General features: G+C 33.4%; 2 protein-coding genes and 1 long non-coding RNA gene across 3 annotated transcripts; 2 read left to right on the forward strand and 1 right to left on the reverse strand.

Moving 5' to 3' along the window:
- Positions 1-971: 971 nt before the first annotated feature.
- LOC124437776 lies at positions 972-6,311 on the reverse strand. The gene is made up of 5 exons (XM_046987702.1): positions 5,980-6,311; positions 5,115-5,843; positions 2,971-3,705; positions 2,241-2,815; positions 972-1,693 (listed from the first exon to the last, which is right to left on the reverse strand). Exons 1-5 carry the CDS (start codon positions 6,186-6,188, stop codon positions 1,269-1,271), a joined length of 2,673 nt encoding a protein of 890 aa, XP_046843658.1. The 5' UTR covers positions 6,189-6,311; the 3' UTR covers positions 972-1,268.
- A 1,383-nt stretch (positions 6,312-7,694) lies between these two features.
- Positions 7,695-11,176, forward strand: LOC124437783. Its single transcript, XM_046987714.1, has 4 exons — positions 7,695-7,981; positions 8,605-9,282; positions 9,505-10,079; positions 10,517-11,176. The coding sequence occupies exons 1-4, from the start codon at positions 7,767-7,769 to the stop codon at positions 10,975-10,977; spliced, it is 1,929 nt and encodes a 642-aa protein (XP_046843670.1). The 5' UTR covers positions 7,695-7,766; the 3' UTR covers positions 10,978-11,176.
- Positions 11,177-13,157: 1,981 nt separating this feature from the next.
- On the forward strand, positions 13,158-14,325 carry LOC124437794. Its single transcript, XR_006945844.1, has 2 exons — positions 13,158-14,063; positions 14,265-14,325. It is a non-coding gene; the product is annotated as an uncharacterized LOC124437794 (long non-coding RNA).
- The last annotated feature ends 3,060 nt before the right edge of the window (positions 14,326-17,385 follow it).

Genomic DNA, 17,385 nt, shown 5'->3' on the forward strand with positions numbered 1-17,385 from the left:
CAGTCTTTTGTAAGCTTTGTGAACTTACAAATTAGCTTTCTTCAGCATTTTTTGAAAGATCATTTCAAAGATGATTTTTATTAAGAGTTGTTAGCTAATAGGTGGTTTGATTAAAATAGTTCTTGAAAAAGACTCTTTCAGGTCCATTAATTAAAAAAGAACTCAGACAGGTTTAATACAGGAGATTAAATTGCCAATGGGTTAGCAGAAACTTCGAATCTTACTCATAAATAGCCGTAAAATAAATAAAAACTAGAAAAAAGTAAAACAAAAAGACAAGTTCATTATCTGAGTTTGAGCCATTTTTCATATTCATTACTTTGTCATGGATCGTCCTTGCTACAAATATATTGTAAAGAGTTGAGGTGCAAAAATTTTGGTCTATATTTCTATGTTTTGAGAGAAACGTTACGTTTAAACAATCTATTGATAGCTTTCATGCGTCATAATTGTCGTCAAGCGAATGGTAAAAACAGACCCTACGACTATCTTTGAAGAAAACATCAATAACATATTTATTGAGTATCTAAATTACAAGGAATATCTGTTCCACTGGGTAGAATTGATTTTATGGGCACGAACATTGGAAGGAAATTTATCAACTCTAATAAAACTTATGATTTAACTGTATGTACCAAATACCTAATTTTTGAAAATGCTCTTTTTTTTATCTAAAATAGGCAGTGAAAAATGATTGGACCTGCTCAGTAACGACGAACAGTAGGGGGATTCAGGAACGCCCTTAACTGTGGACATTCGAAATTGTCATTTTTAGCAATCAAAGGAGCAAAACGTTACGAATTCACAAAGTTCTCTGCTTATACAGTGGCATTTTATACTTGATTCAGAGGTTAAGAAGTACAAATTCGTTAATTTCCATTTTAAAATCCAGATTTGACTCACAACAATTGCTTTTTGAATGTTTCATGCTAAGCGATGACAAGATCCCTCTTATAACTCACAATAGCTGCTTCTAGGAGAGGAAGTTTTTATTTAAATTAAAATAACAAATGGTATGTAAAGACAACGTGCTCCTATTGCCATTTAATAAGAAGACTTAATGTGAAGTAGACAAAAATAGTTATATGTAAATGTTTATCATTTGGTTTATCTACCACATGTACGAAAGCGTACCTACTTTGTGCAATTTTTCTGAATAACAAAATAATGAATTACTAAAATTGATTCTTTTAGATAAATCCACAGATTTTTTTGGAACAATTAGTTATAAGAAGGGAGTTGCTTTAAGAAAATATAAATAAGCATTCTTAGTCAACCAGGTCTTGTTCTTGTAAATCGTTGCTACTTCCATAATTTGTATTCAAAATGTCAACAGCAACTATTTCCATATCGTTCATGCAGTTTAACAAAAAATCATAAATTTTAATGAACCAGGATGCAGCTAGGTACAGCAACCCAAACACTGGGATGTATTTTTTGAGACCAGCGTCCACTGGATCAATACCAATTTTTTTCTTCACATCCTCAACTGTTTCAATGTTGTATTTCAATAAAACATCAGACCACTCTTTCTTTAACGCCTTAAATTTCTCAGATCCCTCCTCAGGAAAACCAAAGACGGAGCAGTACATTTTTATTTCCTTAACAATCACATCAAAATTGAAATCTTTTCCAAAGAGTGAAGCAACGGCGTTTTTAAAAGCTGAGGCAAGAGCTAGTCGTACAGCTTGACCTAGAAAGGTGAAAAGAAATATTCATGGAAAATCAAACCGAGTAATCGCGTAGGTAGATTTAAAAAATTTGTATGAAGAATCTTCCAACCGAGAGCGTCGGAAATGGAGGAGTGAATGGGCAAAGCCTCGTCACTTTTGTTGAAAAATGGGTAGTTACGACTTACTTTGCATCAGAAAAAATAGCATGATAAGAATGTGACATAAATAAAGTAAATCATAAACGCCAAGAAAGAAAAATAAAACAGGTTTTCTTAGAATCGTATTCTATCTTAGCAAGTAATGTCAATGAAATAAAGTAAAAAATTTTGACGCGATTTTTCAATTTTCAATTGTATTTAATGCATAAAATATGAAGAAAACATATTACAGCGAAATTGGAACTCATAATTTCTGGGATGCATCCCCATCATTCCCACTTTTATTGTTCAACCAACGTCCGTTTTTCCGAAAAAAGTAAAGTCTAAACAACCAGTAACAAAGCAATCTTGATAAACGAGTGAAAATATGGGCTACGCTACTGCAAATATTTTCAGATAAATGACAAACCTTTCAGGGAGTTTGCCTTTTCTTCTATGATTTCACGTGTCTTATTAATTGAAAAAAGTTTGAAGCATTCTTTTTTACGTTCTGGTAAATTTGAAGGGAATGATTCCGTCAAACGCTGAAAGTCGTATTTGCACGGAGCATTGTTGTCAATCAAGTAGATGTCATTCTTATCATCGGTCAAACCTTTCAGGTTTTCCAAACAATCTTTCTTCATTCTTTCCAACACAGAATCTTCATCAACATTTTCACCTTTGTCCTCTTTGGTATTCTTGACATCGCAATTGACGTTGGTGCGAATAAAAAAGAAAGGTTTGTTGAACTCTGAGGAAACTTTCTCAGCCAGCTCTTTGTCATGTTTAGTGAATCGTGTATTGCATAAAATAAAAAAAGCATCGTACTTCTCTAGATCACCAACCTTCTTACAATATTTTTGAAGATTAGGATATGAAGGTGTTCCAATGCCAGGTAGATCCCAGAAAATGATGTTTTCATTCTTTGGGTGAACATATTTATTGTAAACGGAGGTTGATTCTGTAACACCAGCTGGTGCAGATTCTTTTTCGTTAGGTGTAATTCTACGAACGATGATTTTATATTTAACTTAGTTGACATTTAAAATATAAAAATTACGAAATAATTTTTATATTACGTAAAATGAAACATGATAGGTCAGATTATGACTGACTATGTATAATAGTGTCTTCATCAATTTAAAAAGAAAGTTAATTACCCTATCACTTCGTAAATGAAAGATGATTTTCTAGCTTCAACATCTCCTGTAATGGCGAGATTTATCTCTTCATCCTTCAATGAACGAATTTCACTTTTGTAAAAATCTTCAATATCAACAGTGCCGTGATGATTAATGTAGTTCCAGGTTTGGGTGAAGCACCAACCATCTTTAGTCATTGAACTATTTTTGTATATTACGTAGCACAAAGATTTAAAAAAGCGTTCACTTCGACGTTCTAGCAACTCTGAGAGAACATTCCCAAGCAAAAGTTTGAAGTCGTATTTGTCTGGAACCTTGTTGTCAATCATGTAGATATTTTTCTCAGCATGGATTAAACCTTTCAAGTTTTTCCAACAGTCTTCCTTCATTTTTCTCAAGACAGATGGTTCGTCGTCAAACTTTGGTCCTTCGTCATCCTTCGCATTTTTGAGTTCGGTGTCAACGTTGGTACGAATGAAAAAGAAAGGTTTGTCGAGCTCTTTTGAAACATACTCAGCCAGTTCTTTATCATGCTGAGTGAATCGCGATTTGCAAAAAATGAGAAATGCATCGTACTTCTTTAGACCACCCTCAATCTTGCAATATTCATCAATATTAGGATATGTAGGTGTCCCAATGCCAGGTAGATCCCAGAGTTTGATGTTCCTATTTTCAGGATGAGAATATTCAGTGGGCCCTGTTTTGCTTTCGATAACATTAACTGGTGCTGCATCCTTTTGGTAAGCTTTGAGTCTACAAAATTAATACATTATGTCAAACTATTATCACACGCTGATGTAAACCATAAATTTTATTCAAACAATAACAATAAAAAAATTCGTTCATTAACAAGGTAAGACAATCAAAAAAAACTAACAAAACATTACAATTTTTAAATTTGTTAGGTTTGAAAGGAAAGCATATTTGTAAGAAGTAGTTTCCCAAAATGTAAACAAGTGTGGCTGTTTATTTTGTTGTAAAACATTTATTCTTGTTATATGGAATTATTGCGACACTGCGTTGACTTGTACCACAGTTGTTTGATATTTATTTTATTTTTAATCATAATATCTTGCAACACCAGAAGAAGTAAGCAGCTCCACACTCTTAAGATAAACACAGAAAGTATAAAAAATATTTTTATTATAAAGGTTGCATTGTATATAATTCTTTTATAATGTAAATATATAATAGCGCTATGTTGTTGAGAGGGGGGTTACATGGTTATAGATTTTATTTATTAGCTTTGTCACCATTTATTTTTAGTAGAATCATACTATAGTATTCTATTGGAGATGCTTCAATTTTTATTGGATACTCCATTCGTTAACGGTAAAGCAATAGATACGTAGTAGCGAAAAAGCATGGCAGTCGACCATGTTGCTAGTAAATACAACGTTAAGATGTCTAAAGGTAAAATAAAGAAAATTAAATTAAAATAACTAAACACGCATTTCGCAAGAGTCGTTTCTTTTTAATATAAAAATGTCAACAACAACAAATGCACAAAATAACGAACTACTAAGGAAAATTATAACAACCCTTTTCTTTATTAAAACTAAAAATGCTTTTAATAAAACAATTTGATTACTCGCTCTCAATTTCCAAAATGAGATAATTGATTCAGGTTTCGGCACTTATCAAATATTACCTCATAGAAATCTCGCGCTCGTATCGAATAGTTAAATATAACATAACAAAAAAATGACACAAAACGCATAGGAAGTTTGAATACCGAAAACCACGTCTAGCCGACATTTTTAAAAAAGATAAGAATGAACAGATTTTAAACAATAAAGATAGAGAAGAAAAAAGCAAAAGACGTAAAATTGAGTGTAAATTTTTGACTTTGGTTCAAAGCTTTCGTCAAATTTTTTTTAAATAAAGTTGAAAAGTTAACACACAAATTTACATCCTTTTTTCATTCAAATAATGAATTTCATGATGGTCACATTCTTCTGAATCCACTTTTTCTTATAATCTACTTGTTAAATATATATTTCTTTCTGCGTTTTCTTATTCAATTTTGCAGAGCCACTATAGATATCAACGTGTAGTTTGAGCTTATCCTGCTTAAATATTATTTATCTATCTCTCTGTCTATCTGCCTATCTATGTAATTAATCTGTCTTATCTATCTATCATTTGATATAGTTGTTTACCCTCTTACGGCGTTGATGAAAGATGATTTTCCTGTTCCAGTATATCCTGTTACAGCAATATTTATTTTCATGTTTCTCCATGAATCAATTTGAGTTTGGTAAAAATCGTCAACATCAATTAAACCATATTTGTTAACATGGAACTTAGCTTCTTCTAAACGTTTTTCTAGTTCAGATAATTCTCTGCTTCCGTAAATGACGCAGTTCAAAGAATATAAAAAATACTCTTTACGACGTTTGAGCAACTTCAAGATGACATTGTCGCGTAGACTGTCAAAATCATATTTTTCTGTATCATTGTTGTTAATTACGTAAACATCATTTGCATCCTTTACTAAGCCTTTCAAGTTGTCAAAGCAACATTCTCTTATTTTATCTAATGCAGTGGCTTCGGTAGACTGCGATGCAAGGGCTTCGCCCTCTTTTGCATTTGTAACATTGAGATGCGCATGCGTATGAACGCAAACGAAAGGCCTTTGGAGCTCTTTGGAAACTTTTTCAACCAGATTTATTTCATAGTTTGTGAATTTTGATTTGCTAAATATTATAAATCCGTCGTATGTCTTCAGGCCACCGATGTTATTAGTGTACGTTTCAAGATCAGGATTATTAGGAGCTCCAATGCCAGGAAGATCACAAAGTTTTATATTTTCGTATTGAGGATGAGGATATATTGTTTCCAAATCTGATTCGTCGTTTGGTGCGGCCTCTCTTTCGTCAGCTTCAATTCTGTATAAAATATTGATTTTTATGATATTTAACTGACAAACATAAACAAAGTGTCAAAGATTTGCAACACAAATTCTCCCAGCCTTGGTATCTAAAGACATCGATAGTGAAGCGAAAAGAATAAGAAATAAATTACCCTCTTATGGCGTTGATGAATGACGACTTTCCTAAATTGTTTGATCCAATTATGGCAAAATATAAGTCAAACGTCTCCCATTTAGAGACTTGTTCTTTGTAGAAACTATGTAGATCATGAACTTGATTTCTTTCAATCTCTTCCTTGGCATTTCTTAAAAGTTCTTCTTCTTCTTCTTTTAACACTGGTTTCGACGGAGATGAACCCATATTAAGCTAATGAAAAAAAGGAAAATTTAATGGTAGGATTGCAAAGAAATTTGAACACCGTAAACGTTGTTGTTGTCGCAAAGCTTTCATCAAACTGCAGGATTCCTATTAGCCTTACATTATATGGTAAATAGTTCCAGGAAGATGGTTCAATACAAAAGAACGAAAGCAATTCGTTCAGAACATCAAAAAATGTATAAGCGTTGAAAAATTATCTATCTTTTCAAAATATATTCATGTAGCGACCAAATACAAAAGATTGCGGTTTTGTAAGGTCATAAAACATGAAAACAAGTTGGATATGCTCTATTAAATTTAGCATAAAGATTCTAATACCAATGATAGAAGATTGTCCGAAGGTCAATATCACTATTTGAATTCACCTTAGCTTGATATGAACGTGAAATACACGTGCCCATATTTAAAGACAAATGAAAGAATGGAGTCAGGCTGGTAATTAAATTACATTCCAGAATTTCCATCAAAATATCATCATTTCTATCTGTATTTCATTATTAAATTTCAACAGCACATTTAATATACTTGATAAATATATTTAATTATTTGCTTTCCGCAACATAAAAATTTCTGAAAGTAAATTAAAAAATTCTTATTAACAACTTATCTATGGGAAATAACAAATCTGTCTTACTATTTATAACATTGTAATAATATTACTACAATTAAAATATAACATAGCATAGCTTTTGCAAAATTTCTTGAAAGTACCAAAAGAAGTGTGTTACGTTTAGTGCATCACATTTGAATCAGAAATGAAAGAAAGTAAATTCATTTGGTGTTTTCGTTGGTCCCAAAATCATTATTTTTCTTAAGAGCTTTAAATAGACAAGTCGGTTCTTTGAGCCAATCGTTTTTGAGCTTTATGTACTTGGAATTTTCTAGGTTATAATTGTTGTGAAAAACATATCTTGCAATTATTTCTATGAGTGCTATACTCTTCACTAATTCTTCAATCCTATTTATCTTCTGTGTGGTTAATGCGTAAATCGAAACATTCATTGCAGCCTTTATTTAAATTGAAGAATCGACAAGATATTGTAAAAGTTTATTAAATTCCTCATAAAATTTCACAATGCCGTGAGCATTGATGTCTATTGTTAACAATGAATACAACATCATCACTATAAAATTTGGTAACCAGCTTCATTAAACTGGATAAGAGTGTATAAAACTTTCCTATCCATGTGCTTCACGTGCTTCATTATTCACAACAAAATTGACCTTTGGACAGTCCATGATTATTCAAAACAGTACAGTTTGTCTTATTTTAAACTTTTACCCAAATTTGTTTCTTTTGATGAACTGCAAAGTCCAAAAACTAAGAGTTCATGCAACTAGTGAGGATAATAACCGGTTTTGAATTTTACATACTTTAAATCAAAGTTACAAATAATGTTTCATTTTCTTTTCTTTTCTGAACCATTCCAGGAACTAATTATCATAAATATGCTTTCAGACGAAACCCCACTGTTCTGTCAGTTTACAAGCTTGAAAATCGGTTTCATAATCGCCAATGCATCGTCTAAAATTTCGTTTTATACGTTGTATTGTTAAATAATGGGCTCATTTAATTGTAAAATTGGCTCAAATGTTGGACTCAATAAAAAGGAGGAGAATCTTATACAAGAGGCACAGAAATATCTAACGAATAATGGACTGGATTGGTCATTCTACAAAGACCAAGTCAATAAATGGAAGAAGTCCGAGCTAAACATTGCCTTAGCCGGATCAAATCAATCGGAAAAAGCCTCTTTCATAAAGTCTATCATTGGGTAATTTACAATTGTCTTAAAATATAATTTTATAACTTAATTTTGCCGGCAGTTCATTCGAAGACGTCTCATTTTGCAGGGAGTTTTTACGTCTTTTCTTAAGTTATAACATTTGTTTTCTGTATTGCTTATGCAGTCCCTGTAATACGATGGAAAATGTATTTGTTAAAAATATTTGGTTTCTGACACACTGATGATGTTGTTTTTACTGTACAATTTGCATACTCGTTTGGAATAATGCAGAATTTAAAATTCAAGACTTAAGCAAGTGCTCTAATCAGGTTATCGTATTGATTTTAAATATTTCATTTTTCGATTACGTGTCACACATTCAATGACTTTGAACAAAGACACTTAGAGGGAGACAAGAGCATTTTATATCACGCTTTAAAGTCAAGTTGCCTTCCGCATATATTGCCCTCAGCCAAAACAGTCTCTCTCAGGGGTGCTGTTTCTGTAACAAGAAGTTTTTAAGATTTAAATAAGATGGCTTAGTTAAGAGTTTGTTACAGAAGGAGTAAGTTTAAAGAAACATAAACAATAAGTCTAACAACATCAACTCTTGTTAACAATAGCTGAGAAAACCTAATTATTCATAACATTTAATGTTCACTCTGCTTCAGACTTAAAGCTCATAAAGATGGCAATGAGGAACCAACTGATTATTCCTGTCCTAAAAGTGAAAACATCATGCTATGGGATCTGCCTGTCTTTGAAACAATTGAAGCACCTGAAGACTCATATATTGAAACCTACTGCAAAAACATTGGTGGTCTAGAGAAGTATGACACTTATTTAATTTTTTGCACAGCAAACTTCACAAACTGTGAGAGAGAACTAGTTGATGTTTTAAAAAAATCAAGCAAGCCTTTCGATTTCATTTGCACCTACAATGATGCTGATGTCCAGAATGCCAAGAAAGATGAAGATGAACGTCATGATGATGAATCTGACATTGAATTAAGAGTAAGAAAATACTGCTTGAAAAAGTTGAAAAATGTAATGACGGATAAGACAGAGTTGCATCTGATCGACACGAAAGAAAAAAATGACTTTCGTCGTGAGCATGATGATGTTTTCAAAAAGTTTCTGGAACGTCGGCAAAAGTTATTTCTACGTTATTTCAATGACGAATTTCACAAAAATAGCAGATACAGTAAAGTAAATGCAACTAAAAATGAAGGTGATCCAGATGAGATTTACGAAGATTTAATTCAGTCATGGAAAAACGTGCAGATACATCTAGCAATAACTGGAGATTCGGGAACAGGAAAATCATCTTTTATCAACGCCGTGAGAGGGTAATGAACTTTCTTTTTTTAAATGATATAACAAAACAATGCTTTTAAAAAAACCTTTTACTTAATTAAGTTTTTAAAAATAAAAAGATGCAAAGAGAATATTTTATAAAACAAATAAGTCCAAACTTTTACGTGTAAAAATTTAAACTTTACCAATGCGCATAATGAATAAGTTAGCGAAGAAAGATTAAATAAAAAAAATACAAATATTCTTTTCTTCAGAATTAAAGCTTATGAAGAAGGTGCAGCAGAAGTTGGTGTTACAGAAATGACAAGCAAGGTCACTAAGTATTCACACCCAGATAATGACAACATCGCTTTCTGGGATCTACCTGGTATTGGAACACCTACATATCCCAATCTTAAAGATTACTGTAGAAAAGTTGGTGGTTTAGAGAAGTACGACGCATTTCTTATTTTTTGCAAGACACGATTCACTAACCATGACAAAGAGTTGGCAGAGAAAGTTTCGTCTGAACTCAAAAAGCCTTTCTTTTTTATTCGCACGAACGTCGATTACGATGTCAAGAACGCCAAAGAAGACGAAGGAGGAAATTTTGATGAAGAATCTGTCTTGGAAATAATGAGGAAAGATTGTTTGCAAAACCTGAAAGGTTTGATCGACGATAAGAATGATATCTACATGATTGACAACAAGGCACCAGATAAATATGATTTTCAGTGTTTGAAAGAATCAATCGCCGAGGCCTTACCAGATGAAAAGAAGAAACATTTTGCTGATTCCTTGGCCATTGCAACACATGCTATCATAAAATTACAGGCTAACTTGCTGAGAGGTATGTCATTGATTGATATTATCCTATAGGAGTTGTTCATCAGTTTTTTATTGAGTATTTCAATCCATTTTATTTTCAAGAGGAATCTGCATGGGTAATATAAATTAAGAGACGGTAATACATAATATGAATATTACAGGATTTATAAGCAAACGTTGAATTTAGTGTTATATTGCTCTTACATCAAACACGTTTTTGGGATAATTTGTTTAACAAAAATATGATAGCCCAAAATATATTTTGATAGACCTATCATGATTTTTTTAGTTGGTAAAATTTCGTTTTTAACTGTAGACATCTTCATAAGATAGTAATGATATAATGTATGAATAAAGCCATTTGCGAATTTTATGTAGGGCTATCATATATTGAAATTTGTTTTCTGCTTGGCAGATCTACGGCCATGATTTCAAATTTGTTAAATTTATAAATTTTAGAACAAGCACTTGTGGTTACACATTGTTTATCGTTTGCTATGTCTTCACAAGAAACGACTCTACAATGGCTTATATTCCCAGTTCTTTGGCTGTTCACGTTTTTAAGAGACAAAGTGGTTACACATTGTTTATCATTAGCTACGTCTTCACAAGAAACGACTCTACAATGGCTTATATCCCCAGTTCTTCGGCTGTTCACGTTTATGAAAGACAAAGTGATCTCAAGCAATTCAAATCCGACTTCATCTGCAAAGCTCGCATCTCAGCTTATCTCAAATAAATTAATTCCTCGATTGTATGATGCATTGGATGTGCCAAAAGCAAAATCCGATGAAATCATGAATAAGCTTTTAGACGAGGAGTTCTTTAAAAGTGTGGAAGAGTTACCACTGGAAGTTACAGTTTATTTCCTTATAAAGTACATTGATGGTCTTGAAAAATATGCTATAGAACAATGTTAGAGACAATTCACAATAACGCTCGAGCTTTAAAAATCATGACAGATTTTCCTTTTGCATGAGACTGTTTACAAGTTTCTGTGAAATTTAAAGGCACCATAACCATAAAGGGACCTAAATTCTTAACCAAGTTTGTATTGATTAATTCGTAACTTATTTCTTTTATCTTAATAAAAACTTAGCCGTTGTGCAGTAGCTTGTACGAAATGTTAAGTATTTACTTGGTGTAGCTACATACATTTAAAACTGTGAAAAAAACTTCACAAGCATTTATGAACAGCAATTTTTGAAACAAGCAATCAACTTTAGTTCTTTTACTCTCAAATACTAGAGTTTACTTCATATCAACTTTGCTCAAACGCAAATTCAATAAAAAATATATATAAATTGAGGAGTTTTCTACCTATGATTGAAATATCAAGAAAAAAACTAAATCGACATGCTCCCTCTTTATGCAGCACTATTTTTGTGTTCACAATCCCAAGATTTAAAATCGTGCTTATTTTACTGCAATTTACAGCTAAAATGCCTAAAAATAAACGAAAAAATATTTATATTAATGTCTAGAATACAGTCATAGAAAGTTGTCAACTGAGAGAGATACAACAATAAAATACTTTTACTGTTTTTTATTTCTGCTGATTTTGCTTCGTGAGATTGAGCTGAACAATGGTTAGCCATTTTTTATTGCTATTTTACTCATTATACACAACATGGCAGTAATTCATATTTAAGTGAGCAAAGTTACATCCAGTCATTTCACGATAAGTTGGTAACGCGCATGCATCAAATACATTTTTAAACCGAACGTACTAAAATTCAAAATTCCAAAATTCAGACAGTTCACATCAAATGCAGCAAAACGAATGCCTTTTCAAAATATTGAAAAATAACGACATCCTTTAATGGCATATTTTGTCCCAATGGCAAATATTTTGTCTCTAAGTGATTCATCAAAAAGTCAGGAAATGGATAAAAATTCTTCCGGATAAAAATTCGCATCTTGGATGCGTCATTTTATCAGCTTTTTTTTAAAGGTCAAAAAATTTCCAAAAAATTAAATGTGCTACCTTTAAATCAAAACTTTTGGAAAACGTTTTCTGCCGTTGACCAGGGGCGGATCTAGGGGTAGGCACCATAGGCAAGTGCCTATGGTGAAATTACCAAAATATACTTCGACTTAGATTCGATACGAATTTATCGAATTATGAAACTATGAATAACACTTTATCGCAGTCAAATCATCTGACTTTTGTTTAGAAATGTTGTGCAATTAAATGACGTAATTTTGATATGAATCGTAGTCCAGATGCGTATGATTATCTATAAAGCTCCGTGTCGTTAGGCAAAGCAGCCATTTTTCCTAAGTAAAGAAGGCGATCTAGCCATTTGATTGGTTGTTAGCAATTTGCCTAAACAAGATGAATTTGCCTAACTTGACATCGTGTATAAGTATTCTGATTGGGCAATTTTTTGCAACCGTATGCTTTCATTGGTCAATTTTTTTTGCCTAACTTGAGCAATTCCAACCAATCATTGCTGTTGATAAGCATAGTTGAGCTAGGCAAATTAGGCAATTGAAAATTAACATACACTCGTATTGTTTCTGAACAGCCTCTGTGCTCAGTTTACGGTTTTGTGATATTTTGTAATGTCTTCATTGTGTTGTGGTAATTTATACGAGACTGCTCAGTCTGCGTTGGCCAAAACGATTTAAAATGCCTTAATGAGCTTTATTCTCGTTTATTGGTCGACGTTCGACCTATGTTTACTAACGAGCAGCTGTTAGATAGAATTTATGACCCCGACCATACTCTGTGTCGAAATTTTGAGCTGAAATATATGTGCCAAAGCACGCTCATGACGGAAAGACTTGTACTGCAATAAGGTAAATATATTATAATTATATATATCGTATTGTAGTATTTATATATACGTGTAAAATGGTTAAATCTCAATTTCGCTAGGCTATATCTTTGTCTACAGTCAGCAATTCATTCATACAATGCAATCAATCTACCAAACAAAATATTAATTTCTTTTCTTGAATATTTTTAAGATCTGAAGCTTCTGGCAATTGCCTCTACAGTTCAGCTTCCTAGTTCTGGTAGGTAACAATGCATTGGTCCCTACTTTGCGAATTTTAACATCGCTTGAGCTATTTATTCATGCTGCTTTTATGCTCAACACCCATGCTTTTTGTCTGTTATAAGTGAGCACAGTGATTACTTTGCCCAAAGCTTAAACAATCTTTTGCCTTTGTCAGTGTCTAAAGAATGTTTAGACACTGGATATACAACAGATGAACTGGTAAAACAGGAGGCTATTTTAAATTGTAATGACCAGAAATGGTCATCTTTTCTTTGTATTTTGGGCCTATCTTCTGTTTTAGGTAGAAAAATTCATACTTTTATCCTGATTCTGGTGAAAGTAGATATAAATTGTTATTTAATCGTATTGTTCAGCCCCGGTTATTAAGCCAAAGAGGTTTGGATGCTATTAATATTTTGTTTTGTCATGAAGGATCTGTACAACCAGGTGAGACTTTTCAGTCTAATCATTTTGTGCCTCTCATTTTCCATGCCCACAGGTTGAAGCGAAAATTGTCTAATTCCTGTACACAGTCTAATTCTAGCAGCTCAACAACAGAGAAACGAAAATTTGTCAAAATTTTTCCAAATATTGCACCAAAAAACAGTTGACATTTCAAATTTTTTTTACTTCAACTAATAGGCCTGCTGCCCAACCAACTTTTAAAAGGATGCCCAATGAGAGTTTTTCTTCTGCTGCAGCTCTTGCTCAGACATTAAATAAAGCCAATAGTCTTTTGCTTCACACATCATCCCAGGAACTATTGCCTGGTATTCCAACTTCTGGTGATATGCAACCTGCTGTTTTAACCCATAATTTTGATGTTTCCTTGTATAGGGAGAAAGTTAAGGGTATGGATAATTCTGAAATATGTCATTTGATAAAAAATGTATATAAACCAGATAAAAAGTATCATTTTCCTAAATCTAATGGCAGATCATTTAGGCATGATTGGCTAGACCAGCATGAATGGCTTTGCTATTCACCTTCACAAAATGGTGCGTATTGTCTATCGTGTGTTGTTTGGCAATAGATTCCCAGGCAAGGCCAGTAAAGTAAAAAGTTGTTTACTGAACCTCTTCAAGATTGGAAGAATGCTAAATGCTCTTTCACTCAACATGCTGGAAAAGTAAAGGAGGGAAGTCGGTTTGCATGCATCCACATCACCAATTTTGATGCTTTGCGTTCCCAAATATCAGGTACTCTGCAGCCTATCGAGATGATCATGGATGCTGGTATCAAGAAAGAAATAGAACAGAATAGGGAAATACTATCTCCAATTATTGATTCTGTCATTTTTTGTGGACGTCTAGGTTTACCTCTTCGTGGGCATCGTGATGATTCCAAGTATCACCCTACTGTTGGTTGTTATTCATCTGAGGGGTTGGTAATTTCATTGAAACACTCAATTATGGAGTTAGGAGAGGGGATAAAGTTTTAGAAAATCATTTAAAGAATTGTGGTAAGAATAGAAGTTATATTTCTAAAACAAGTCAAAATAAAATCATTAAATGTTGTGGCCAGGTAATCAGTAATCAGATTATTTCTGATATCAAAAAGTAAGTTTTTTCTGTTATTGCTGATGAAGCATCTGATTCTTCACATAAAGAACAAATGTCTCTTGTTTTGCGCTTTGTTGATACCGATATGAATATCAGGGAAGAATTCATTTCATTTCTTTTTGTAAGTGGGGACTAAGTGGTGCTCAACTTGCCAAGCTACTTTTAGAGGCTCTAAAGGAACTGACTTTATCAATAGATGATTGTAGGGGGCAAGGTTATGATGGGGCTGGTTCAGTTGCTGGTTGCACTAATGGTCTAGCAGCTCAAATTTTAAAGCTTAACCCAAAGGCTCTTTATACACACTGCTATAGTCATAGGTTAAACTTATCCATTTGCGATTCTTTGAGTATACGTGTTGTCAATGATATGTTGAAACATGTTAACAATGCCACTAATTTTATTAAAATTTCCCAAACTCGCAATATTCCCTTTGAAAACATATACGTAATTCAGAAACAAACTCGAAAAAGACTAGATTAACAGACGTTTGCAAAACTAGATGGGTAGAACGTATCGAAGGTTTAGATACATTCCAAGAGCTTTTGTACCTGTATACACCACCCTTAACGATATGTCTGAAAATCTAGATGGTGAGTTCAAACCGTCGCTTCAGTCTGATGCCTCATCTTTGTTTCAACTTATTGACAGGTTTGATTTCGTCGTTGCTTTAGTTATCACGAGAAATATTCTTGATTCAACTCTTCCAGTAACACAGTTATTACAGGGTAAGAGTATCGATATAATGGATGGTATTCATTTAATTTCAACTTTGAAAACTGAGGTGGTGAACATGAGGAATTCCTCTGATTTTTATCATGACACCTGGTATGACGAAGCGCTTGAACTGGCAGCAAAAGTTGGCATTGAAGAATGGAAACCAAGAACAGTGCGCAAACAAACGACCAGGAAAATATTCCCACACAACCATTTCTGAGTATTATAAACGTGCAATTACTCTTCCTCTACTAGATCATTTGCAATCTTCTTTAGAATCACGATTCGACCTTGAGAGTGTGAATGTCTATAAAGGCCTTAGCATTGTACCGACGAAAATGATGTCCATGACAAGAGATGGGGTGGATTGGAAAGAGCCATTCAAAACTGTGGCTAACTTTTATTATGATGATTTGCCAAATCCTTTGGCCTTAGATGCTGAACTTAGGTTGTGGTACACTTATTGGGAGACCCACTGCGGCCTCCTTCCTGATAACATTGCCCAGACTTTAAAATCTGTTCATTTCGCCGGATTTGAAAACATTAAAATTTTACTACGTATTTTAGGAACGCTCCCCATTACCTCTTGTGAATGTGAACGATCTATTTCTTCCCTTAGGACACTTAAAAACTATCAGCGAAGTACCATGGTTGGGGAACGCTTAAATGGTTTGGCCTTGATGCAAATTCATCAGGAAATTGTACCAGATATTGGTGAGGTTATTAATACTTTTGCTGTTGGAAATACAAGGCTAAAATTTGCATGAATTTATTCATATCCTAGTTTTTTATTTTGTTGAAATGTCCATATGTTAACCATTTATTGTGCGTTGTACACAATAGTAACGTCAATAGAATTTGCATCAAACTAATAGCTCGCCCGATAAAGGTTTTTTTCCTATATACATTCCAATCTTAAAACTGCTGAGTACGTGTATGGTACTCGGCCGTTGTCGACATAAATTTACTTTCACAAAATTGTTAAGCATAAATAGAATAATTTTTCCTTACACCAAATTTTAGTCTTCACAAAGACTCTTTATACAAAGCTCTATTTTGACTATTACATTACATTTACATTCTGCTCATTTGTTGGCAAATGAGAGTGCACATTTTAGGTGGGGGGTAAAGGGTTGGAATTGACTGGGATGGTGTAAGAAACTGAGCAATCTTACATCCATGAAATGTCCCACATAGTCACCCATTTCTAACCAAACTCCTTTTGCTATTTGCTAAAGGTGTGAAAGGCGAGTTTCTGGCGCCTTCAAAACCAGAGTGCTCATTTTAGGTGGGGGTAAAGGGTTGGAATTGACTGGGATGGTGTGAAAAATTGAGCAATATCACATCCATGAAATATCCCATATAGTCACCCATTTCTAACCAAACTCCTTTTCAAAGGTGTGTAGGCGAACTTCTGGCGCCATAACCAGTCTGCTTAATTCGGCTCTCACAGGGCTGTCCATGCCGGATCACGATTTTTTGTTTTGCGTTAAAGTGTTCCTAGGCATGCTGATGAGCCCTGATATGGGGCGAAACAGTCTTGTGTGCATTCAATATTCTGAATAGTGAAAATCAACGACCTTGTGATATGTAAGTATAAATATACAATGTTTTTATGTATTTATACGATTGAGATCTACAAGATTCTGCATAGCTGAATGATTAGACTGTTTGATTTAAACAATTTATCGAAAGCATAAATAGTGTAGTATGTTTTGCAAAGTATGACGTCATAGGTTTAGCACTGAATGACGTCATAATGTTTTGCCTATGGTATCCAAAATCCTAGATCCGCCCCTACCGTTGACGGTTGTGAATATTTTGGCGTTTTCCTTGTACGCAAAATAATTATTTTAACTCAACTTCTTAAAATAGAAGCAAGTACTTGGCACTTTAAAGATTCAATCTATAACCTAAACTAATGTACACAAAGAAAAACCAGTCTCTCGTCTGCTTCATGTACTTGCATTTAGCCATCTTTAGCAAGTTATCTAAAACAAGAGATTTCCAAAACATCGCCTTAAAAAGAGCAATTGCCATGGTG

Source organism: Xenia sp. Carnegie-2017, unplaced genomic scaffold, assembly GCF_021976095.1.
Source record: "Xenia sp. Carnegie-2017 unplaced genomic scaffold, XeniaSp_v1 HiC_scaffold_17, whole genome shotgun sequence".
Classification (NCBI taxonomy): Eukaryota; Metazoa; Cnidaria; class Anthozoa; order Malacalcyonacea; family Xeniidae; genus Xenia; species Xenia sp. Carnegie-2017.

Bases quoted from the DNA above. Each gene is read 5' to 3' on its own strand.
- LOC124437776 (XM_046987702.1), bottom strand. From the start codon at position 6,188: ATGGGTTCATCTCCGTCGAAACCAGTGTTAAAAGAAGAAGAAGAAGAA. The intron at 3,706-5,114 runs GTAAACAACTAT...TTAATTTTGTAG, and splicing joins TTCATCAACGCCGTAAGAGG to ACTCAAAGCTTACCAAAAGG. The intron at 1,694-2,240 runs GTTTGTCATTTA...TCACCTTTCTAG, and splicing joins AAAGGCAAACTCCCTGAAAG to GTCAAGCTGTACGACTAGCT.
- LOC124437783 (XM_046987714.1), top strand. From the start codon at position 7,767: ATGGGCTCATTTAATTGTAAAATTGGCTCAAATGTTGGACTCAATAAA. The intron at 7,982-8,604 runs GTAATTTACAAT...ACTCTGCTTCAG, and splicing joins TTCATAAAGTCTATCATTGG to ACTTAAAGCTCATAAAGATG. The intron at 10,080-10,516 runs GTATGTCATTGA...TATAAATTTTAG, and splicing joins ACAGGCTAACTTGCTGAGAG to AACAAGCACTTGTGGTTACA.